Consider the following 26,211-nt stretch of genomic DNA (forward strand, 5'->3'; position numbering starts at 1 on the left):
CTCGAATTTATGCGGTACAGACCACTAGGTATAAATTTTTCAACGAGATATAATCCTCTAGTAGGTATTCGATTCAACGACTGTTGCGCAACGGTCGAAAGGCTCTCGAATAACAAACGTATGCGCCAGGGCGTCCCTTAAAAAGGTTATTTTTTAATTTCGACTTTACTACCCCCCAAATCAGTGCCAAATAGTACAAAAATAGTTCCCTAATTTTTTCAGACATTTACCTCAATTCTAACCCCATCCACCAACAGGATAGATTTCCCCATTTAAAATATACGTGTTTCGGACAGATTCTCAGTACATATTTTACTGTAAGAGCGATGATGTTCAAAAATATCTGTAATTGCGAAGTTTTAGCGGGCATTAGTGCTACTATGTGAGGAAAAATTTACAGCATGTGACTTTTTTTTTCTATTTAGAGGAAGTGCAATTCGTCTCGATTGCCGCTATGATGATGTGAATTTTTTCTCTGGTAATAGCACTAATGCTCGCTAAAACCTCCCACTTACAGATTTTTTGCAACATTATAACTCTTGCAATAAAATGTATACTGAGAATGTGTCCGAAACAGGTGTGTTTTAAACGGGGAAATCCACCCTGTTGGTGGGAGGGGTTAGAGTCGAGATAAAAATCTGCAAAAACTGGGAATTATATTTAAATTATTTACAGCCGATTTGGGTGGTCGGACAGTCGAAATTCAAAAATGACCTTTTCAAGAACCACCCCAGTATATGCACGAGACGATCGAAACGACGATGTGCAAAAAAGGTGGAAATTATTTCCGCAGAGTAGAGAAAAAAAACCAATTTGTAAAATCGAACATAAATTGCTCCCAAAGACTTTAAGAGATTTTGAATATCACCCTCGACTTTGTCGAGAAGGCTGCTTCGTGCCTGCGAGAGAAGTATTTCAACCTTGCAGCACCCCTCGGCGAGGCGGACGGCGGTGACATCGAGAATATAATGAAAGAACATGGAATGAATTAGAAGAATTCGCCATAAAAATGAAACAGGCGAGGAGCATCACAGGGGGAGGAATTGGCTGGTGGCATTGTTAGCTGCCTGATATTAAAATGCTGATGATTGATGATAGTTCCATGCAACAGTGTGGCCGTCGTGGTTGTCGTGGTTGCGGGGACATTCCCTGTTTCCTCGCCTGTATCATAACCTTGCATAGACCCGAACGCACACATTTCCGCGTATAACGATAGCGAACGGAACACGAACGCGGCTCTCCTTACTAAAATACGCGGCTGTCATAACACTGCCGATATTGCATCTTTGCAGAACGACCCCCCCTCCCGGTGAGTCGGGCTATTGCAATTTGTATTTATATCCGAATAAATCATCGATCTATTCTTCGATATTTCTCGACAACATAGAAATTCCGTTTCTTCCCCTGTGACAGGGAGCGGTGAGACGTGTTGCTTTGAGGGATAACATCGCTCTAGGATTTTGGAAAATTCGATTTTTTTTTCTTTTGGTGTTTGGCTTGAACAATATTTTACGGCTATAAAAACAACATCCGGTTGGTCCTGTGGAGAAAATATTTTTTAAAAGGTTCAATTTTCGATTTTTCCTTAACGCCTCGGAGCCCGCGCCGCGTGCTCGTAAAACTTTAAACGCATTTTTCCCGAAACCACTTTTTTCAAACTGGGAGGACAGATTACTTGAACACCGTTGCATGAACCTGTTTGAAATTTTGACAATAGCCTCACAGTTACGTTCTCTACGGAAGTTCGTAGCCGTTTTTGCTATTTAATGTAAACTTCTTTTTTAATAAACAATTTACTGCTTATTTTTTTTTAACGAAAATCGAGTTCATTCTTTCATCAGTTCACCATTTCTACAAAATTAGATTTAAAAAAAAATCTCACGCGTTTCAGAATTTTTCATTTTTCCACCCTTAGGCCGATGTCAGAAACTCTGACAACTGTATTAATGTCCGCAAAATTTTCCGCCGACGCGGTAGCGAGGAAGGAATAGAAGTATTTACGCACCTGTCACTTTTAAGTACCTGCAGGTTCTATATTGTAGGTGTAGTACAGCCACGATGCTACACAAATCCGGGATTAAAATCAATTCCGTGTTGGCATGTCAATTTGCGATTAATTGCTAGACGAGATGTCGTTCAAGTAAACAGCGTCGGTGAAAGGATTCATATCGGTTTCACGTGGCCAATATTCGGGCCCGAAGGGGTGTTCGTAAAATGCAGGATGCAGAGATTACAAAACACGAGGTAAACATGGCTGTCATGCGATGAACCGGTCGCGAGTCCGACGTGCAGCATTCGTTTCGGACTCGGAATTTCCGCGGCATCTAGTCGGAATATAGAGATTTTCATACATCCAATTTTTAACCCTCGGTGTTAATATCAGATACACCCAGCGAACTTGTCTCACCCCGGCAAAGGATTCTCCGACTGTTTACCTAACGGTGCCCCTCCCGCCAATTTTCACGGCAGGTCGTTCCTTCGCCTTTATCCGATTAGCAAACCTTTGCGAATGCTTTCCTCCTTGTTCCCATTACGACGACTCTTTGTAACTTCTTTCATTTATCTCCCGCGTATACTGCAGGAAAAGAGATGATCACGATTTTACTCAAAAGTTTAACAAAGAAAGAGAGAGAGAGAGTGAGAGACGGAAAGAAAGAAAGAAAAAACTCTCGATACTCATCTCTTCCGGGTTTGGAGTTTAGTTTAGTGTAATTCTTCATACGCGCAACGGCGAGGTGGCAATTAACATGTAACTTCTGTCTCATGGCCTCTGTAATAAGAGACGGAAGCTGAAAGGGTAAAAGGGCGAGTCGAGGCGACGATGTTGAACGCACATCAAGACCACCGTAGGTACGGTTATACCACGACGCTACAGCCGAAAGCGGCACCGACTAAAACTGAAGTACTCGGTAAAACGACGACGGGGAACAACAATCAACGCTGTTACGAGGTTTGTTCAGAGAATTATCAGGTTGGAATGCGCCCGTGATAAATCCCTGTATCAACCTCATCCCTTGCCCACCAATTCCCGGCTTATTGTGCACACGGACAAAAGATCCTACAACCGCTAACTCTGACCATGCGTTTTGTTATAATCCAACGCAACATCTCCCTCCCCACATTACTCGCAGCAAGATCAATTCGCTATTCGCTACGCGCTTGTTTGTTTTGCGAAAAAAATGTTTTTGGAAAAATAAAAATTAAACGATATTCCCGTTACACCGGTCAACACGAATTTTGATTTCTTCTACGCAACTGATCGATGAAAAAATATTTTTACCAGATAAAGTTTGTTTTTGTAGAAACCAGAACGATATTTCGGATTTGAGGAAAAATTACTTATCTTTCGTCTATTACTTACATCTTGGTAAAATAGTTTTCATTTTTCTACCGAATAGGCATCCATATTAGCTATCGACCGAAAACTTCAAGACTGTTTTATCAAGGTAAAAAAGACAAAAACCAACTTTATAAGTAACTAAAGAAAAATTATTTTTTTCACCCGTGTCTCATTTACTACAGTTTATCGTTCCAATATCATTCATAGTTTTCGATTGCGATCATCTCAAAAACGCGAAAGGGTGTAAAAGTATCGATCTTACGATTGAGGAGAAAATAATGGCTGGTGAATGAGGCCGGGGGGGGGGGGGGGGGGCGCAATTCCATTGTTTTCTCACGTGATTAATAGAGGTTTAGACACTTAGCCGGGTGGGAAGCCAGCAGAGTATAAGGTATTTATTTTATTTCGCGCGTATATTTGTTTCGCGTGTCATATATATCGCGAGGTAGGAAGGGGGGGGGGGGCGGGGGAGGGATTCAATGTGGACGAAAAAGTTGGCGGGAGGCTCCCGCAGGCAGTGGCTGCAGGGCAGGAGAACGTGTCTTTCCTCGTGTGCGTAAACGTTAGGCGGTTTGGCCGGGCGACGCCCTTGCATGACATATGATCTCTTATATTGCCTGCACGCTAGAGCCACAAGCGGAAAAAGGCACACAACTCCGCCACCGCGGCCGTACCTTTGTCACTACATTTATATAACTACATAATATCTCAGGGTTTACCACGCGCAGCCAACAAATAACTGAAACGTTACCTTACGACGACAATGTTCGTTTAATAAAAAAAATTCACCAAGATATATTGACCCCCTTTATTCGACTACCTATACGCTAGGCCTCCACCACTCTCCGGTTCGCAACTATGAACGAAACCTATTTACGAGCTTAAAGAGAAAGAAAACAACAAGCAAACCAACGACTGAGGATTCGTGTGGAGAAGCGAGAAATTCGAGTTACGCCGTAATTTTGGTTATCACGCGTGTTAAAATCAAGTGATATTTGACGATGAAGGAAACTTCATATCGATGAGTAAACCTCGATTATCCGAACTCTCGGTTATCCGAAGCATGACTTGATTTATCCCAATGTCGGCACAAAAATACATTTTTGGTACGAAACATACGTTGTTATTCGCTAAAAAATTTGGATCAACCGTTCGTTAATTGACAATAGACGACCATACAAAACCAGAGTAATAAAATAATCGTGCGGTGTTTGAAAGAAGTTCAATTGTATGTATTTAGATGTTTAACACGGACCGTTTGTCGATTTAAATTTGTCTTGTACACATTATTATACCTTACGATAAAAATGGCTCTTCGGTTTTCCGTATTTTTGACTATCCAAACTAGGCTCGGTCCCAATTAATCCCGATAATCGAGATTCTACCGCGCATCGTTCACACGTAAGCTGCACGAGCTGCGAAGAGCGAGATGAGCATGCAGGAGGATAATGTAAGCAAATAAAAAGATCTAGCACTTAATAGGGCGAAGCATGCCGGATTTAGAAAACTAAATCACTGGGGAATCCCCATAAAGGCGTCATGGCGTTTGCCCGTGTGTTAAAAGGCAGACCTTATCAATTCGAAAAATCTCCGAAACAGAGGCGTGTTTCCCTTCGGGCCGATCTGTCAACGTTATCTGTATCTTTCGTGTTATATTGCGGTGGGATTTTAAAGAAAATCAGTGAAAATTTAAACCGGCTATACTGCAGGAGGGGGGTGGGAGGTAGGGAAGGGGTGCAGAGAGCGAAACGGGCTGCATGGCGAGCAGAGTCGCGAAACGGGAGGGAAAAGCTTGTTATCGGTATGCTTATCGTACGTGGCGTGGGGCTTATGTGGATTGTGGCGGGCGAACGGCTCACGCAAACTTCGAAACACGCCGCTTTAACACGATGACACTTTTGCACCGTGCCTAACCACCTTTTCAGCCGCCCGCCTATCCCTTTTCGCTCTCTGTGTCTAATTTTTTTTGCTCCCCGCGAGTGCATGGTTGAAAGTAGCGACAGCGAGATAGCCAAAATATTCATCATCTCGTCACCGCATCAACGAAAATAGCAATAACTGCGTTGTTTCGGTATTGTGTTTTTTTTTTTTTTTTAATTTTTGCTTTTTAACAATCGACCACGTGTCTTTGTTCTCCAATTTTAGGCAATATATATATAACGAATAAACCGCCCGGTTATTATTGTTCCAATACGAATTACCGATGCGTCCGTAGCCAAACTCGATATTGGTCACAGCGAATCAAAGCTAAATTTACGAACCCAACGACCGCGATACGTTGCAACTACTTGACGTTTCATTTTTTTTTTTTTTTTTCTTTGCGTGTGTGAAAAACAAAGTCAGCATCATTCTGCAAGTTTCTCGAGAGTGAGTTTTGTCAACGGCCATGTTTCTGATCTGAACGCATCGTTTATCCGCGGTCATGTCGCGCAGGTGTTACTGAAACGACGGTTTCACACGATTGCATGGATCTCGTCTTCGACACCAGGGGTCTGAGCAGGGTTCAAATACCATAATCTCAATAATCGATGGAAAAAATGAAAAACGTAGGAATACAATATACTTACAATACTGTTACAAAGGATGAAATCACCCGTTATGTCTGCTTTTTTGATCTAGTAGTCGTGATAGATAAAATACGTATAACAGTTTTCACATGTCATAAAATGAATAAGGTTACTGCGTCAACCAACATTCTTGTAAAAACAGTCCTGTTGCAGACTTTATACTGTAAACACGCATTGCCATCAAAACATTTTTCCTCATCTTTTAATTTTGTTGCCTGTTTGTTCACTTAATATAAGCTTACGAACCTGTTCTACTTATTCCGTAACGCCTAGTTCCTTGTATTTTCTGAAAACTCGGACAAAAATTGTGATTTCACCCTCTGTAACAATATTTCGTGTGACAAGAGACGAAGGTTGGTGATTTCGACGAGTGTGAAGTTTGCGCCTGAGAGAAGCGAAGCAAACTTCACACTCGTCGCAATCGCCAACTTTTGGCCCGAGTCACACACGCGATAGTTTTTATAACAAGCGAATGAAAAGTGGCGGGGCTTTGCAAGGCAGTTTTTGGGGACGCGAGTGGTCATTTTCTTCTCCCTAGGGATGAAAGTGAGGCAACTGCGGACTGCGCACGCGCGAATATATCTTTACAATACTGAGATGAAATTGGCTACTTTCGTCCCGCTAAACTGATACGCAAAGCCCCAATTCTCATACACGTGTTACAAAAACACTTTCTCGTCATCTTCGAGTAGAGAAAGTAAGTCACGGATCTCTACATCTCTGTACTAAATGGATATGTACACTGGTGCACCATTATGACATCTGAAGAATTATCGTGGTGCCATCTAAATAAGAAATCTAAAGAATCGTTTTGGCACGGCCGTTTAAACAAACATTCGTCCGATAGGTTGGCAACGCCGATCCGTCGTGTGCCGGAAGCATGGAAGTCAGCCATCCAGTTGGTACGGAGATCAGTGGAGTAAATGAATAGATTGAAAGAACTAAAAGAAGAATGAAAAACAAACGTCGTCGCGAGGGTAAGTCGCGGATCCGCTTAGGTTCTATTACTTAGCGTTATCAGGGAGCCAAGATCATTAAGGCCGGCGAGGTTAGACGGCGTTACATGGTAAACGGTATCGCCGACTTTTTCGCTGCAACGCCGTGCGGAATTCGCGTTGTTATACCGGCTTCTTACTTCTTCTTACTCTTGCTCTTCTCCTCGCGTTCATCCCTTCTCGATTTTCATCGGCGCCTGCATCCCGAGGGGGCGAGAGAGATACGACTCCCACCACGAAAAGAGACAGTGTCGCATGCCCCGGCCACCGGCAGCCAGTTCTTTCCCGTCGCTTGACAGTAATTTTACTTAATTAAATTCCGTTCTTTCTGCCTCTGAATCTCGCCCCCGTTGCACCACCGGGGCCAAGTGCCTCTTGCTGCTGGTTCTCGCGGAAAACAGCCGGGAACTTTCCTGATTTTTATCCGCCGCGTTTACGACGATCATCCAAGTGTAATGCACTTCAAGCATCAAACAACTTTTTTACCCCCCTCCGGAGAAGACAAGGAGAAGAGCAGAAGCAAGGAAAATATTTTTGGAAAATGAAAAGAGAGTAACTAGTCGTAATTACCACCGGAGAGAAGAAATGACGAAATAAAAATTGACCGCCATAGTAACGCGATGTCATTTTTATAGCATAATCGGTGTGCCTAATGTCCCCCCCCTCCCCCTCACACCTTCCCCTCCCAGGACTATCTATTTTCTTTTTTTCTTTCTTAAGAAACGGCGATAACCTCAGCCACGTTATTTTATAGCACAATTTTAGGTTCGAATCAGCGTCAGTTTTATTGACTGGTGAGTAAAATCCAAGTCCTAAAAACCGCGGTGATTTGCACCTGGAATGCTCGATAATGGCTACGGAGAAAACCGCTGACTAACAGCCTAACGGTCACCTGCACTGTGAAGAAACCGGTACAGTAAAATTTCATTTTACACTCAAGAGCGAATGACACACGAGGCGTTATTTCACGCCAAATAAAATGACAGGAAAAATAGTTTCAGGTACCGCGATTTCATCCAATAATCCAGCGTATATCGTGCTCCTTGTGTGAAGATATGACAAAATTAATTGAAAATCATTTAATAGATGGAGGAACGGAGTCGCGCGATCCTCCGTCTTATATACGGGGGATGGGGCGAATATTTAATTAGTTTTTCCAAGGTGCTCTGCCGAGCTATAAATGTTAATTGTAAATGAAGTGGTAATAAGAGAAAGCCAGAGGCGACTACCCGAGCATCCCTCCCTCCCTCCCGCCCCTAGGTAAGGAAACCTTAGCGATTCCCAAGGCATCGCAATTCTCTCCTGAAATATCCGAGGGTCGAAGCGCCCGGTTTTTATCATCCTAAATTGCCACTGGTGATTATGCTTCTGATTACGAGTTTAAACGGATTATGACTGTAAGATTCCTTTGAGGTGAACGTTGTGTGTCTATGAAACGACGGAGAAGAGCAACGCTGGTTATGATAGTTTGATTGATACAAGTCTCTCTGCTGCGCATGAATCGTGTTTCAAATAATTTTCTTCATCTTTGATTCCGAACGAATACTACTTGGGTGCATCTTCGTTAACCGGGAACGAGGGAACAATATTACTGCTTGTGAGTGCGCCGCTTGGCTAATTAAAATAGTAATTAAAAACACGGAGGATCAGGGGATGAGAGTGGCGGATTTCCTTGATATTTAACAGCTAAGCAATTCTCAGATCAGGCAACTGAGGCGAAGACGGCGACGGGACATACGGAGTTTGGAATGAAGAAGAAGAAGAAGAAGAAGAAGAAAAAGGACAAGAAGAAGGGATTCTCCTTTGGTGAACTGCTAATAAAATTTATCGTGATCATTGAGTGTGGCTAAGTAAGTGAGCACAGCTTAACAATATTCTTTATTAAAATATCGAAGAGCTCGTCTTTTTTCCTCTTCCGTTTTTCCCCCAAGCTTCCAGCCTTACCCACCCGTCTATATCATTGAAATATTATTAAAGTCCGATTAATCCAGTGAAATGTTAAAGAAAAACCAATCAAACGGAGGCTACGTAATACGAATCAAAGACTGCAACGACCGGTTTCAAAACAACAGTCACAAGCAATGTCGTCAACTTGGTGGTTTTTCTCCCAAACTTGGGCGAAAAAACTTTTTTCTAGGATAATTCTTAGGGAGATAATTAAAATTTTTCTTTTCAGTATTTTTTTTTTTTTAATTTTACCTATACGATCTATTTATTTCAATAAATAAGAACAAATTAGTCTATTTTTTAAAACATTTTGTTAATACAACTTTTATATTCGTAAAAACAGAAACAACTTATCCAGGTAAGTTAATTTAATGAATTGTAGAAAATAATTGAAGTTATTCGCTTATATTGCTTATCACCATTAATTATACTGTGCATCGAATAAGCAAAAATTCAACTATGTTAATTGATTGAAAATGTTATTACATTCCATGTTAGAGGATTTTAGTAGAAATTTAAGAGGTTTTCAAATAGCTTTGGGGGAAAAGTTTTTGAATGGTTGGTAACGCTGATCACAACAAGTGTTATCTCCGCGGCGATTAGTTTGAAAATTTGAGAGACGAATTCACGTGTGCCTTATAACCTGCACCCGGCACTCTAAGATAGTAAATTATGAACCCGTCCCGTGGTTAAACGGCACGAATAAAAATCCCCAAGCTTATTGTTAGCCGAAGATTCCTCTCGAGCATAAATAAGAAAGTAAAACAAGCCCCGAGTAGAGGATTTACAGCAGCGTAGTATAGTTGAAAAGATCGAGTTATATTGAAATGATGAGAAGCACTCAAGGTGGCTTATTGCCGGCGTATTAATGTTCAGATAATTTGCAGCTGAAAAAGGTAGAGCGGCAACAATAATAAGCTGCACGTAGTCGGGGCGGAAAGAGGCACGCATCGGGACTCGTGGTGTGGACGCGGTATATACAACGCAAAGAGACAACAAATGGTGGAATAGAGTAGTAACTGCAGTGCAGTGCAGTGCAGTGCAGTGCAGTGCAGTCCTGCAGCGTTGTGAAAATATATTTATGGACGAGTGATAAAATCCTCGTTAAATTGAGCCATACCGCGGTTTCAGGGCTTCGAGGTTTCGAGGTAACGGCAGAGAGAGACTGATTTTTATTGGAACCTAAAACGCTAATTTAACCGTTAAAAAGTTTCCACGCGGCGCGTTACAACTTACAACTCTACGATTTCGTTCCCCCTTCGCCTCTTATAAGGCGATGACGTTAAGTCGTGGCGTATACGAGACATCGCCGTAGAATCCTTTGCTGCGAGCGTTTCGACGATTTCGCTCCCGCCTTTCCCCTCCACCTCCTGAAAGCACTTCAGCTAAGAACGCGACTGGCTGTCCGAGACGTCGGTTTCGCTTACCGTCAAACCGGGCCTCGCCAAGTGATATTGGAATTAATTGGTAAGCTGTGTAACCGGGAGGGTCGCGCTTCCCGGGATACTCGTCGCAACCAGGACACGTACACGTAGTCCTGGGAAGTTCCACCCTACGTGTATACGCTCTGTCACTTTTGCCTCAATTATTTCATCAGCCATTGACGCAGACCGAGCCGCTAACCCGGGACTCTGGTCCTCTCTTCTACTAGACGTTATTCAACATACTGTACAATAGCGCAGCACGCATGCAGAAGGATGAGGAAGGAATGATGAGAAGAAAAAAAAAAACAGCAAAATGAAATTATAGCTGATTTGAACTTCCGAAGACGACGGTGATCCTCTTTTGTTGGCATTGTACCGGAATGTCGCGAAATGGGATGCAGGGTGGATAGAACAATCAACGATCGTTGGGCTTTTTAGTTTGACAAGTTTTAAAACCGACTGAGATTCGGGTTTGGGGTGATTGACAATAGAAATGTGGGAACAAGTAATTGGAACACGTTATGCTGGGTGTTGTAATATGCCGTGTTAAAGCCTACCTTGATCGAAAACAAGGCATCTAGTGGTCTTGGCAGCAAGTCCCGGAGGAAGAGCGAACCTGTAGGTTGGGCCGAGTGATAATCCAAAACCTAATCCAAGGGCCTCCGCACCGCAGCGACCCCCGAACACGGGCCCCACTAAAAACACATCACCCCATGACACAACATCATTCTTGACTAATTTTCAAACAAGCAGTAGGTAACACTAATAACGGGAACGAGCTTCATTTCTGATACCTCACTCGATCACACACCACGATCGCCAAGCTCGGAAACGGTATTCTTTTCTTTCTAGCTTTGCATTCGTCAGTTGAGCAACGGAAGCCAGAAGACGCCGATGCACGCCGGAGCGGCCGAATAACTCGACTGATCGGACGAGCAGCGACGTCCACAAACCGAAATGAAAGAAAAACAAATATATAAACAGGGCCAGGTACGGGTAGCTGTCCTGTTTTCTTAGATATTGTTGCGCGTTGTGTTCACTGGTAGGCGTACCGAGTACGGGACGCGTTTTCAGACTCGAAATTCAAAAACTCTTTCATTTAAGGGGGGGTATAGCTCGGATGGTGTAAAATCATACTTATTTTTGGGACCTTTTTTTGAAGAAAATGAAAACACTTGGAGCAACTTGAGTCTGAGGGCTTCGTTATTTATAGTTTCAAGAACTTTTTAAAATTTTTTCATCCAAATGAACAACAAAATGGCGGCATGGCGCACATAAGTAACGAACGGCTCCGAAGTCGAGGGCTTCTGCGGTGGCGCATCTCCCGACATCACTGTCCAACTTGTATATAATAGATAGATAAAATTTGTTGAATTAAAAACATCTTTTCGAGTTCGAGCTCGTGGCTCGAATGTTGAAATAAATTTTTTTACAAATATATACGCTTGCAAACAAAAAATTTTGGGATTTAAATTCAAAAATATGGCCACGAGCTCGAAACTATCAACAAGTTTCAAAGATTGTGACAAAATTTCAAGTCGATCGGATAAAAATTGATCGTGGAATCTGCGCCACCGGATCGAAGACGTGGTCGTTCGCTACTTATACGCGCCATGCCGCCGTTTTATTATTACTTTCGATGAGAAAAATCTAAAATGTGCTTGAAACTATAGATAATAAAGCCCTCAAACTCAAATTGCTCCAAGTGTTTTCATTTTCTTTAAAAAAAAAACTCGTAAAAATACGTACGATTTTAGATCGTCCAAGCCGTACCCTCCACCCCTTAATTTTGAACAGCAGTAGGTACAAAGATAAACCTTTATCCAGGAATAATCGACGGTTTAATGGGCCGAGACTGAGCTACTCACTCCACACGCGTTCCAACGTTCCACCCTGCCGGGTTAGATTCTAATCTCGCTCACATATCACGACTCATATTCGCTGGGTAACTACAGAAGTTCGCCCTTACCGTGGCCCTTGATTTTCCTGGCCTGTAATCGCTTGTTGAATATTACTTTTCATCGAATAAGCGCACGTGCCTTATGCACCGGTTTATTCCAATATGGGAATCGACTTGTCTTCAATATCGCTTTACGAAAAAACAAAATGGCCACGCTGCTACAATATTCCAATTCAAAAACGCGGCGTGTAGAGATGAAACGAATAAATATACGTATAACTTCGTACAGATCCTAGTTCCAGGATGCGGATATTACGGTAGGTGGATGCAGCGGAGGATGTCGGAGGATGCCAGAGGCACGGAGGCTTAACATACTTTTAAATTGTGCCCTTTGAAATGCAGAGCATAAGGCGCTTTCGTTTACTAGCTTAAGCTTACACGCTGATTAAGACGTCCGATACAATTAGGTCTTTGGGGAGAAGAAAAGAACCTCAAAAGGTGCTGAGGAAGATGGGAAGGCGTTTCATTGCCGACTTATAAGGGAGCTGCAAATACGCCACCGTCGTCAAAGTGGAATTTTAAAACTCTCGCCAAAATATTTTCCGGCATATTTCTTACATGCGTTACGCGCTTTCGCTCTTCATCGAGATTATTCAATCGGGATATCGGCCAAACTGCCCGATAGTTGCGAAAAAAAAAAAATGGCACTGCAGAAAACTGCAAATATTCTTTCATTCTGACAAATTTCTCGTTGAGAACATTCGCCTTTTCTCTCCTAACCCCCGTCCGATTCACCAAGCGTCAAAGAATTTAATCGCATTCTCGCAATACGTCGCATCAATGCATGAATGAACGAGATAAGAATTTGAAGAAGAAAATAAAGGAAAAAAGAACCGGTAGGCACCCCTAAAAGGCAGCGTCCGCGTTGCTTGACAGTTGCCGCTGTGATCTTAATCTGAAGTTCAGTTCTCCGTCGAGGCGAGCGAATAAGAACAGCGGGTATAGAAGGGTAACAAAAAATAGAAATAATATAAAAATCCAACTCCATCGATTGAGTGGAAAGAGAAAACCGTCAGACCATCCGTCCATGGAAACGATCCACAGTCAACCAAGCCGACCAGATCGCGACACTCTGAATAATTCATGATGGAAGTTCCGCTGCTACTGGCGAGCCTCTTAGCTCCCCCCCCCCCTTTCCCCTTCCCCTGCCCTTCCGCATGATCTTTTCCCCTTTGGCTTTCGGTCTGCGATGATATTCTTCGCGGTATTTTGACAAAAACTTTGGGATTTGTACGATGCCGGTACGAAATTAAATTCCCAATATCGCTCCGCGGTTTTGTTTACACCTTATAACGTTCGTAAGTAATCCGAGGTATAAGGACACGGCGCGGCGGGCAGGCCACTTGTGTCCCTCGTGAGAGAATCTTGTGGGCATACTTGAAGTGCGGCAGGAGGGAAGTAAAGAAAGGCTTGAAGAGATGGCGAGGGAGGGAGGGAGGGAGGGAGATCTTCGGGCGAGTGGGTTGGATTGCATCGAGTTAGCCGCATCGATACTCAGCGTGAGATTCTGCCATCCTACACCTACATGAGAATTTACGGGTCAAACTTTCTTGTGTGTACGAGGTATAATAATCGTACGGAAGAATTCGTGTAGAAGATTGCGGTGAAATTTGACCAGCTGCATTACTGCCACTCAAATATTTGAAGTAGAAACGTAAGTTAAATTTCGCCAGAAGACAGACTTTAATTTTTCAATCTATAAAAGTCAGTCTACGCGTTACCTGTATTTTATGTATCATTTGCATGTTACGCTTTGTAAAACAGAAGAATCCTGGGCGGGGTGAAAAAAAAAATCTGCAGACACCAAAGTAAAATCTCCACCAACTTGGTAGTAACCGTCGCTTAATGTAGTGGCTATGTATTTCAGATATTTATCTTATCGTGAACTATTCAATATCGTCGACGAGACTCACTCTTGATTCAGAATGCATAGCCGCCAATACATCCTTAATTGATAGAAGCTCTAGTGTCGCTACAGAAATGTTACAAACAAATATAACACGGGATATGAATGAAGAAATAGCTATCAAAAACAGAATCGTCATGGCATACGAAGGAAACAATGACAATGAAGAAAAAAAAAGAAGAAACGACGCTATTAGCAATATAGGATACAACATGATGGTACGAAGAAGTTGAAGTTTCTCAGGCCGTTCATGTTTCACGGTGGTTGATATTTCATACAGAGTAGCCATCTACACCAAATATCGCCTCCAGGTATTGTTCGTGCATTATTGGTCGGGGTGCCCTTGAACATCACGTGTGGTTTAGCGGCCCGGGCATCCTGAATTTGCAAAGATTTTACAAGGCTTCCCACTACGACGCGCGCAGTTTGACTGCAACCCAATCTGCTGACTGGTATTTCGATGTGAACTATACACAGAATGACAAGTTCGATGACAAAACGCGTTGGAAAGCTGCAACCGATTTCGGGCGCATGGGTGAAAGTTTGCTCGATTATATTAGATCCAGTTAATTCGAATGTTTCAAGAGTTCTCAAAGCCAATTCCAGAGTAGAAATGAGGCAATTTCTGTTTCCCTCTTTGCATAAAATGTACATTCCTTGACCATTGGTCGCGGGAACGGGGCGAAATATCTGAGACTACAACGTTCCAGATTCGATGTGGATTCAAGAATGAATGTCTTCATTGTTCCATCGTGAGAACATCAGAGTCGCGTGCCTTGGCGTAAATTCGATGCAATTAAGTAAGCGATACCATCTGTACTCTACATTTAATCAGTGTTCAGGGTAAACCGCGTGTCCTGAAATCATGTTCATCTCACACAGACGCAGCAACGAAAATCGAAGGAGGATTGTCGGATAGATTGTTCATACACCCTAGTCAAATGAGTTTCCCTGGTAGATACCACGGTGAGGATATTAACATTCCTTGCGAAACGAAAGGTACCTTAGCTATTACCATATCTACCTACGTAGTAGGACTTACAGTTCTAGGTTATAATACGCGAGAAGAGTGAGTAAACCGAGAAAGGTAAAAGCTATCAGAATTATTCCATCGAGTCATTGGGACTTATGCTACTTATGGGATTACAATGGGCATTACGTTCAAAGCCCGGCTCGTTGGTGCTAGGTGACGTGTAGGGACGTTGGTTCCTTCGGTGTATCTACGATAAGCCACGAGTATCGTTCCTGTCGGTTTGTCGAACCGGACCAAAGTTGGAACACCGTATCAGCTTGACGCTCGGGGAAATCATTTATAAAGAAACAGATTTTTATTCCAGGTCGTCGGGGAGATTTAGGGTGACTGGAAGTGGTCCGGGGTATATTGCGGAGGAGGAATGATGCCGGAACGAGACAGGCCGAGATTACGCCTCCTAGCTGCTACCCGTGGACCACGAATTCGAGGATCCAGACTGCTTAAATCTCACCCTCAGCTGGATACGCGAAGGAATTTTTCTCAGCGAATTTTTACCTAACGAGGAATCCCGCCTGTTAAACACTTCGCTGAGCCCGGTGTAGCCGCCTCCTCAAGGACCTTCGCTGCGAGGAGGGATCCTTGATACCAGGATATTTTCCCTGTAATTAATTTAAGAGGGCCCTTCCATGGTTCCGCTCCGCTACGTCGGATCCCCCTACCTGCCAACCGTCTCGCGACGACGTTTATTCCTTTTTTCAAATTCTACGCCGTTATTCTCGTCATTCTCACCTGCGGGATCAATTGACCCACCGACTTTCGAAATTAAGAATCTCTGACAGTTTTAGTCCGCCTGCGTTGGGGGGTGGGGGTTTCTACCGATGAGCAGCTTTCGGCGACAAGCTGCACAAGACTATCCGGGTGAGTTTGCACAGTCGGTATTCGAGAGCGGACAGAGGGAAGTTCGAAAGTGTCGTAGTATTATAGTAGGTATTGTAAGACGGTGCTAAGCGCGTGTTGCTGAGAAGGAGCGAACCCTGCTCGGGTAATCCAAGATTTATCTCGTCGGCTTGAAGCCTGGTCCCCCGAAGCGTTGGGTAGGTATGGGATGAAAAAGTACTCGCGTATATTTACTTTTCTCACTTACGCTGCAGCAAACGTTTCGGACCCTATCGGATTTTCGGATTGTTTTTATTTTCTCACGGCACGCAGCACGAGTACAAAATCATCGTTGACGATGAAATGGCGGTTGAAATTTAAAAAATAATCCCAGTCGCTAACAATGCAAAGATTATTCAATCCTATTCATGTTTTCTTTTATTTATACCATCAACTGAGACGTTCGGTTTACGCTTATACGTTCAAAAGTCGCTCTTCGGTTATAGCCAAAGTAATTTAAACGTGTATTTTATAATCCTTAGCGACGTGATAAACGATCAGGTCTTGATAGGAACCCTGCACAGCCGACAACCTTGCTTAAAGTAAAATATATGGCACCTTTAATTACGAAGAGATTTTGAACGAGACTGGCCAGAGTATTACTCAGTGTCTATATAGCACGGTGTTCGTTCCGATGCTCGTTGTCGGCGAGAGCAAATCGCGGTAAGGGGGAGTAAAGAGGGTATTCGGGATCTGAGATGCATAATTCATGGGGTGTGAAAAGATACGATATGATCCAATATGTGCCCTCTTCCACCTCGCCTCGCCTGCCAGGGAATTGGCACGGGGGAAACTCGAGATACTTTTTCTAGCGCTAAGCTGCTGAAAATTGCGTCTCAAATTTTTTTGTAATTTCGAACAATTTTCATAACCCATCATTATCATCGCGATTCCTGGTAAACCATACGTTGCAACTACGGCTCGGCGTATTAACGGGAGTTTGCTGAATCCAGGTATATTCGCAGAAACTTACACGTGTTCTACTTGACATGCATTTTGTCTAGAATTGCTCCAGGACATTTAATCGCGGTGAACGAGCGAATAAAGAATACCCCATCTACAATTTCAGAGCGCCTATTGCAGGACAGGTACAATCGAGTGATCTTGAATTTACATTTCAAGACAGATTCGCGTCTTTGTGGAGTGTGGAACACAATGTAACTCGGGTAAGTAATATATTATGATGCCGCCGCTGCGGGCGGAATAAAAGTGCGCGCACGTGTGCATGTGTGTGTGTGTGCGTGGGGGGGTATAAGACTAACTTCCCATAAGAGGAGGTGCGCTGTGTGCAGACTTTCAAACGAGAGTATAGCATGAGAGGCTTCTTCTTCCCCCGAGAGTCTTCGCGAGACAGATAGTGAGTCCCATCGTGCAAGGTTCTAGAAGGCCCAACAGCCGACGACCAGTCGAAGGAATTAACACACAATGAGATAGTTTTGTTCGTACAATCGCTTGGTTATTCGCTGAATCAGTTTCAACTCCTGGAAGCTATGCTACCCCGCCAAACACCGACGACTCTCCGTGCTACGAAATAACCACACTTTCACACCGCAAACACATCCAGTATTATGCGAAGCTCCGACACTGGGTGTTCGGGGAATTCTGATATTGTGGCACAGAAAACTATTAATCCTTGTCCGATTAATAAACATTGGCGATACCGATGATGATCAATAAACAGGAATCCTTGTCAACAGTTTCGCGATAATGAGCTAAGGGGGGTGGGGGGTACAGCTTGAATGGTCTAGGATCGTACCTATTTTGAGGAGTTTTTTCTTAAAGAAAATAAAAACACTTGGAGCAATTTGAGTTTGAGGGCTTTATTACCTATTGTTTCAAGCACATTTTAGATTTTTCATGGCACGTATAAATAGCAAACGACCCCGTTTTCAATCCGGTGGCGCAGATTCCTCGGTCAATTTTTATCGGATTGACTTGAAATTTTGACACAATCTGTAAAACTTGTCTATCGATTCGAACCCGTGGCTAGATTTTTGAATTGCAATTCCAAAATTTTTTGGTCGAAATCGTACATATTTGAAAAAAAATGTTTTCAACATATGAACTACGTGCTCGAACCCGAAAAGGTATTTTCAACTCGAAAAAAGGTTTCTATCTGGTACAAGTTGGACACTGATGTCAGGAGATGCGCCACCGCAGAAGCCCTCAAGATCGGAGTCGTTCGATACTTATATACGCTATGCCGCCACTTTGTTATTGAATTCAATGAATAAATTCTAACATACTCTTAAAATTACAAATAATAAAGCCCTCAAATTCAAATTGCTCCAAGTGTGATAGTGTTTTTTAAAAAAAACGTCCTAAAAATAGGTATGATTTGGGACCCCCCCCCAAGGGAGGTTACGTAGTACGCCGATGTGATTGAATCCAAAGATAGCAAAGGGCGTTTAGGAACGGCGAGATCTGATCTTGAGATTTAAAACAACGTTTACCAGGCGCGCGGATTCAAGGCAAAACGACTTTGAAATTGCAGCCATCCTGCAGCTTCTTGCTCTCTCTCCGCAGGTCCCGGCTCGAGCCGGTCCATTGTGCGGGACCGCATTGATAAATTATCGAATAATTGTCAAATACGATGAAACAAAAACACCCGGTGACGAAAACTACAGTTAGACCGAGAGGGAGGGGATCCCGTTTGTATAACGAAGGTGGGTACAAACTTGTCCGTGGAAGGAGTTAATTGCCGTCACAACAATTCGAATCACCGCCGCGCTTACAACCCTCGCCATCGTCATCGTCATCGTCATCCGCGTAGCATCGCTTAGTCTACAGGAGCAGCGTCCCATCGTACGAATGTTACCCGATGCTCTTTGAGCCCTTTTGGAAGTGGTTTACGCCACTGGGACTGTTGGGTTACCGCTTAAGAAGCGGGAAACCAGATGGAACTCACCAGAGAGAGTGGGTTGGGTTACACAAATCGAGATACTTGAGCAGTAATATATCTCTTTCATGGATATAACTTTACCCACGTGCAAAGTCCATATTCAGTTTTGTCAAGCCCAATTACAGGTTGATCTCTGCGGCACCGGTGTGCGGACAACGTCAACTGGCTTATTGTGAAAATCTTCCATTCGCACGAGTCACTCAACGCAACTTGTTCGCTCGTGACAAATCTGAATTTAATTTGTCGCTTGGCTAGATTACGCGAGCCTGATCAAGTTACATTCGAAACCCTAGACTAATCGAGACCAGAGGATACGAGACACACAATATATGGGGGAAAATCGTATGGAAAGTCAACAAAATCTCGTGACACGAGGAAACTATTTAACCTTTTAATTTAGCAGCGGTAGCAGTTTTTTGTAAGCGAGCAACGAATGAATCCGACGGTGAAACGCGGGGAGATTATTGTCAGAAAGCGATAAGCCGTGATAAGCGACGATAAATTCCTGAAAAGCCCGCTTAGAATTAGAAAAGGATAGGTGTAGAGGCGGAAGAGAAAAGGAATTGAACGATGAGACGACGGTGTTGGCAGTCAAAAGGTGCGAGAAGCACGAGGAATTTTTAGATAGAAACGTTCGCCCAACTAATTGATCCAGACAGGCGGCTGCAGGCTCGGTGACGGCGGTAGGGAGGCGAAACTTTTTTCTTCCTTTTTGCCGCCTTTAACATCGCCAACCTCGCACCGAAAGCACTAAACTCTTTAATCGGCAATTGAATTTCACACAGCGTAATACAAGTGTATGCTTTTTTTCTCCCCCCCAACCCCCGAAACGGAATCGTGACCGGCGCGAAAACGGTCAGGGCGACAAGATTAAAAATCCTCTAATTACTTAATCGGGTTAACTCGGTAGGGGGGAATAGCCGGGAAGGTGGAGTGCTGCCGAGGGACGTGCCGACAAGGTTGAGAGAACCGATGAACTCTTTCGCTTTGATTTCAAAATGCCACTGGCATCACACGATCGCCCTGGAGGACGAGGATCGCGTCATTCGGCGCTGATTTAAACCGATTAGAATTAAACCGAAGCTTGGCGTATTTGAACTTCTGGCAAAGTATCTCGAAGAGAAGGGACGGTAGTCGAGTTGCGACTACAACGCAAATCGCGGAGTATTCCACGAAGCGCGAAGCCGAAGCCGAGGCTGATAGAAAGAGATAAAAGGTTAGACAGTGACAAACACCTTCGGCTGGCTGTGATTTCAGTTAATTGTCGTCAGAGCCATTTCTCACTCCTCGAACAGGGGAATCGTAGTCAGTCGACGTTGCGGTGTTGTAAATATCTCTATGGGCGCCTGTTACGACGTCGTGTCATAGGGCCAACGGAATTTACTCGAGTGCATTTTGTTTTTAGCTTTTCGTTCGGAGTGGGTACCTAACGCGAAGGGAGAAAGCGACGCTCGTCCGTCATTTCACGTCTCGATTATAGGTGCGTAGTTTAACCAACGGTGCGGAATATTTCACCCCGAGTAATGACGAAAATAAAATTATTGCTGCGACAAAATTGATCGTTGACGCAATAACTGATCCGACTGATGGAATTAAAAATCCGGAAAAAATATTTCATTCCTTGATAACACAATTGAACAAAAAGATGATGTTTTTTCCGAGTTTCGATTGACATGAATGAATTTCGATTCCCTACATCGAGTAATAAACAAAACTTTTCTTTATTAGTTATAAAGTTTATTTTTGTCTTTCTTTTGTTGATGAATAAGTCTTGAAGGTTTTTGATTCATAGCTAATATGGATGCCTATTCGTAAGGAAAAGAAACACGTTTTCACCAAGATGTGATGGACTTTACAGTTATTAACGCTATCAGGGGCAGTGCAATGAGAGCGTGATGGGAGATTACGTTTGGGGTTTGATACAAGAAAGCCCTTACGAAAATAGAAGAAGTACGAAAAATATTCATTTTTAAACTTTCTTTATCAATTATTTTACATTTGTCGTTTATTATTAATTACTATTTTCGAATAAAAGTCATTTGAATGCAAAACTGAAGTTTGTTTTGTTTCTATTTACAATGAACGTTTGAGAAAATAAGTCAGTTTTCCTTAAATCCGAAATATCGTTCTGGTTTCTACAAAAACAAACTTTATCTGACAAAAATATTTTTCATCTATCATTTACGTAGAAGAAATCAAAATTAGACATCGAGAACCCAGAGTCAAAATTCGTGTTGATCGGTGTAATGACACGTGTAGAATGGTTTTTCGATGGTGCATTAAACGGCGAAATTCTTCCACTAAAGGCATCTGCAGTGAACCTCGGATGATACTTGAAGCAGAGGAATCTTTTTCAAAGATGTCGTGGTTTGTCCGGCATAACTCTGCACAGGATGAGGGTCTTTCCTCGCCCTCTTACTCTCCATCCACCTATCCGCCTATCTACTCGTCTCTCGTAGTCTCATTCAACGTGGCACTGCAGAGTCGTAAGCGCGAGTGTCTGATAAAACCGCGTAGGGTCCGAGGGGAGTCAACCGAGCAATCTTATTTTGAGCCTCTAATAATACCTTCGCAGGGCCATAGGCTCAGCGATGTTTTTACGGCAAATCGCTCTGTATGTTTATACCTTGGTATACATGTATATAACATATTACACACCGAATGGACGTACGAATATGCGCGCTATATATCCCGGTATACGTATGTACATACATTTCCATGGGGAAGAAACGTAGGCAAACGAACGGGAGCCACGGAACGACTCACGGAATATTGTCAAATATCTACGTCGTTAAAGCGAACACGCCCCCAACGTTATGTATATTCTACGTCTTGCGTAGTTTGACCTAGTACCGGAGTATCGTATTTGCGCAGTTCATGGAAACCAATTGTCACGAAGGATGAGAATTGGTATAGGAGAAAGATGCATCTCAATGTTTGAACTCAAGCACTGCATGGTCAGTTTTTTTTATTATCAACGTATAAACGGCGATACGTGTGGTGGGCAAGAGGGATGGTTGAGATGAACGACGTCTCCTTAGCTTCAACGTCAGAGACTTACTTCACGTTGAGTGTCAAAGATGTCCTTTAGTCCTGCGGGACAATATCGCGTAACTCACGGTAATGATAAAGCTTAAGCTCCGAGTTGATTTACAATCTTTCTGCCGACGCTTACGACCCGGGCGAGAAATGCATTTGGCGTAATAACGGGTCAAGGGTGAAATGAGATGTCGAGGAGCCGAGGACGAGGAAGTTCGGAGAATCGGTCACCACGGGCGCGAATCCGTATACGTTCAGGATTTGACATTGGCAAGGTTTTTTCAACGTCAAAATTGGAAGAAAGAAAACAGCAGGAAGAGTCTGACAAAATTGCCGCGTGCGTTGAAGGTGCCTACTTGCCGTACACGCGTGTCATGGGCGACGAGCGCGTGTTTCCTTTCGCGCCAATAAACCACGAACCACAGCGTATACATATACAGAACTGATGTAGCCAGCTGAAGTACCTACAAATTCGTGACCGCGAAACGCTGCTTGGCCGTCGAGAATCCCGGTTTGGACCTCTCTGATGTTGACAGTTCAATTCAAACTTTGCCGTTTTGCGGTCAGAAATATTAGCCACCTAACCACAGGGCTACGGTATCCATGCTCTACGATCGGCGAGTGACAATTTTATATAACAAACTCGCTGACCATCTGCGATCCCTCATCATCCCCGAACATTTCAGCTTCGCGCAACGTGTGATCGGTGTTGTCGAAATTTATAGATCATTTCATGCCATCGGAATGTGACAACGGCGACAGATTTTACGAAGAACCAGATGGTATGCTTATGGAAATAGACTCCCCGTCGAATTGGTTGGATTTTCAGTATGTTACAGCGCATAGCCTCCCGATCAAAAGTTGCCACGGTCACAAATCGGAAAAATCAGCAGTTTCCGAGATACAGGCTTCGGAATAGAGGTGTACAGATTGTTTGATACCTATGGATTTCCTGATTTTCATGAATTATAAAGCTTCACGGGGACTTGAAATCAAACGAGTCACTCCAAAAAATTGCACGGTGGATTCTTAAAGATAGGCAAAGGGCTGTGATTGATTCCATCGATGCATTGATTCCATCCATGAACTCGCTGGTATACCGGAAGTATGTGCAACGTCAGATTTCGGGCGAAGAACGAGACCCTCCGACTCTTGCAATAATCGATTTCTCTTGTTTTTCACGCGTCTGCAGAGTCTCTGCGAATCGGCTGCGCAGTTTTTGAGTGATATATATTGGATTTTAGCCCCCCTGGAAGTTTTGTAATTCGTAAAAATCGCGTAATCCATAGATATAAAAAAATCCATCCACCCCCCTTCCGAAGCCTCTAATCTCGGAAACTACTGATTATTGGGACTTGTGTCCATGAGAACTTTTGATCGGGAGGATATGTACTACACATACTGAAGATCCATCCGATTCGACCGGAAGCCCAATCGCCATAAGGATTCTGCGGGGTCCTTTCACGAGTTAAACCGACCAAAGAGCAACCCTTGCGAAACGATCAGACCATGGTGGAAACCTCTTCATTAGTAGCAGGAAATCAGGGAGAGCTTAGAGCACTTCCCTGCGTTAGAGAAGACACGCCATGCAGCGGCTGTTGAACTCACGAATCAACGTTCCAAAGGAAAGAACGAATAGATGAAGATTCGGAAAAACTGCAACTTTGTAAGGAAGGACTTTGATGAACGGGTTTGAAGCGTTGCTGGGACTGCACCATACAGTGACAGGCGAGGGACAATGCTTGCCTGACGTTTGATTCGGCGGATATTAATATGCGAGCTGGACAACACCGCAGCCTCTACATCCCTCGAAGCCCGTCATCCGAACGACCATTTAGTGATTTCTGTCACGAATCAGAAGCTCTCGCAGCGCCGTCTCACATGGCGGTAACGCGTTCACATACCTATTGCCATACGCGTCTACCTGTGGTAGGGTTAAAAGTGCATACATACCTACAGTGTTCTTCGTCAACTGGCAAAAGTGAGTGAAACTTTTGAATCTAACGTCAACGCAACCCCAAATGAATCGATAAATGTAATATGGTTGAACGATGCACGGCTAAACGGTATGCCAGTCGATCGTGGCAAGAAAAATAAGTTTCCGCATAGCTCGTGCAGCTTGAATTGGAGAAATAGCTGGCAACTGTAATGACGGAATCTAGGAGCGGTGCAATCGCGTCTTTTTTTTCGGTTAAATATCCGAGAGTTCGACGAGTTCAGAGGATTGCCGAGAAGGACTCCTCCCTTCGAGGTGGAAACAGCACCACGCCCTCCTCCGAGGTTCCTCCAAGTTCCTCAGAGGAGAAGACGCGTCTAGTCGGAGGCGGAGCTTCGGTGGATCTATTTCTAGTCTGTTGTATTCGGGCGTCGCGGCGCCTCTCAAGTCTCGACGGAGAGGTAGGTACGTAACCGCGAGATTGCTCAGCACGGAGACTCCGCCTTTGCAGCCCGAGTTGGTCTCGGCTTTTCTCGAGCTTTACCAAGTTGCGATAAAAATGTTCCCAGTCTTTCGGTTACCGTATACCGTGTGGCAGGTTGTCGTACACGGGTGGAGTTGTATTGCTTGCCATAGTATGACTATACTGCGCAGGCGTTTTGATGCGGTTCAATTCGGTTCACACTCGGAGGATGTATAAGTTCATGTCCGACCGAAACTGATTTTTCAGCCGAAACCGAAACCGAAACCGAAACATATTAAAACATTTAAAATTACGATTATTTACTGAAATTTACTGTTTTTTTAACATTTATTAACACATAAGAAAAAGTGTTTTATATATATATATATATATAAAATATATATATTATATATATGTTTATATAATATATATAATATATATATAATATAATATAAGTGTTTTATATATATATATATATATATATATATAAAACACTTTTTCTTATGTGTTAATAAATGTTAAAAAAACAGTAAATTTCAGTAAATAATCGTAATTTTAAATGTTTTAATATGTTTCGGTTTCGGTTTCGGTTTCGGCTGAAAAATCAGTTTCGGTCGGACATGAACTTATACATCCTCCGAGTGTATTTCGGTATATATATATATACATATATATATATATATATATATATATATATATATATATATATATATATATATTAGGGTGTGTCATTTTAGGGCGATATTTTTTTTTTTTTACTCATAACCCGAAAAGTCTTTAGTTCGCATCTAAAAACAAATCCTCGCGCAAGGGAAGCGCTGTCAAAAAATATTTAGAGGTAGCTCAACGGCATTGAACTTTTCCCATTTGATGAATATGGGAAAATTGTTTTTTTTTTTTACTATTATTGGTTATCCCAAGTCCGATTAAATCGTACGATATTTTCATATAAAAAAAAAAACGAGCGGTAAAAGGAAAAGAATGAGTCGAGATGATTGACTAGATAATTCTTGCGAGCTATATTCTCCTATTCCGTCATAGCCAACCAAAATTATTAAGTAAATAAAGATCACACAATATAATAAATTAATCATAGCATTTACTTAATCGTTTGTTTGGGAAACATTGTTAAGATAAGGATATAGCACGTAATTCACCAACAGTTACATATATTAAATAAACCTGCGAATCCAAGTAAAACGAAATCCAATATAACCACTTTCATTTGTCGTTTAGAAATAAAACTCAACAAAATAATGTTCAATAACAAGAAGTTTAGATAATTTAATGAAAATAAAATGAAGTACTAATAAAAACAAAATAAATACTTACCAAATCACTCATTCGCAAAACATAACCTCGACTCACGATTAAATGGACAGTGGCGAGCAAGCACGAGTTAGCTGCAAAGTTTACCGAACGACGCACGAAAATTCACGAACACTCGAGTTTCGGCTATATTTTGGCCGAAACCGAAACTAAGACCGAAACTAGATTTTTTGGCCGAAACTGGCCGAAACTGAAACCGAAACCGAATCTCGGTCGGTCATTAGTACAAGTATGCTGGATGAGTATCCAGCCTTTGCAGGGATACGCGAAGAGAGACGGCGGAGTTGTAATTGGGTTCCTACACCGAAAAAAATTTTATGTAGCTTTTACATCTCCTGTGGTGAATATATGGACAGCACTTTTTTGGAGTCAAATCTGCATCGATTGTGGTAGACCTACCTAAGCGTGCTGTAACTCTCGTAATCGGATTTGTAAATCTTGCCACAATTGCTGTAGATTGAACTCCAAAAAAGTGCTATCCACATGTTCACCAC

The 26,211-nt window shown here is 42.9% G+C and overlaps 1 protein-coding gene across 7 annotated transcripts in view; it reads right to left on the reverse strand.

Annotated features, from left to right (window-relative positions):
* The window catches only part of LOC124304644 (E3 ubiquitin-protein ligase Rnf220-like), an 81,879-nt gene that overhangs the window by 46,726 nt on the left and 8,942 nt on the right, over positions 1 to 26,211 (reverse strand). For 6 of the 7 annotated variants that reach the window (XR_006908244.1, XM_046763142.1, XM_046763141.1 and 3 more), the window contains exon 4: positions 10,831 to 10,968. The exons of the other annotated variant lie outside the window; for it this stretch is intronic. Coding sequence is in view for 5 of the 6 variants with exons in the window: in XM_046763142.1 (XP_046619098.1) it covers positions 10,831 to 10,968 (138 nt within the window). In the remaining variant the exon portion in view is untranslated. The remainder of the gene's footprint in view (positions 1 to 10,830; positions 10,969 to 26,211) is intronic. 7 annotated transcript variants of the gene reach the window in all.

The sequence above is a fragment of the Neodiprion virginianus genome, chromosome 5 (genome assembly GCF_021901495.1).
Source record: "Neodiprion virginianus isolate iyNeoVirg1 chromosome 5, iyNeoVirg1.1, whole genome shotgun sequence".
NCBI lineage: Eukaryota > Metazoa > Arthropoda > Insecta > Hymenoptera > Diprionidae > Neodiprion > Neodiprion virginianus.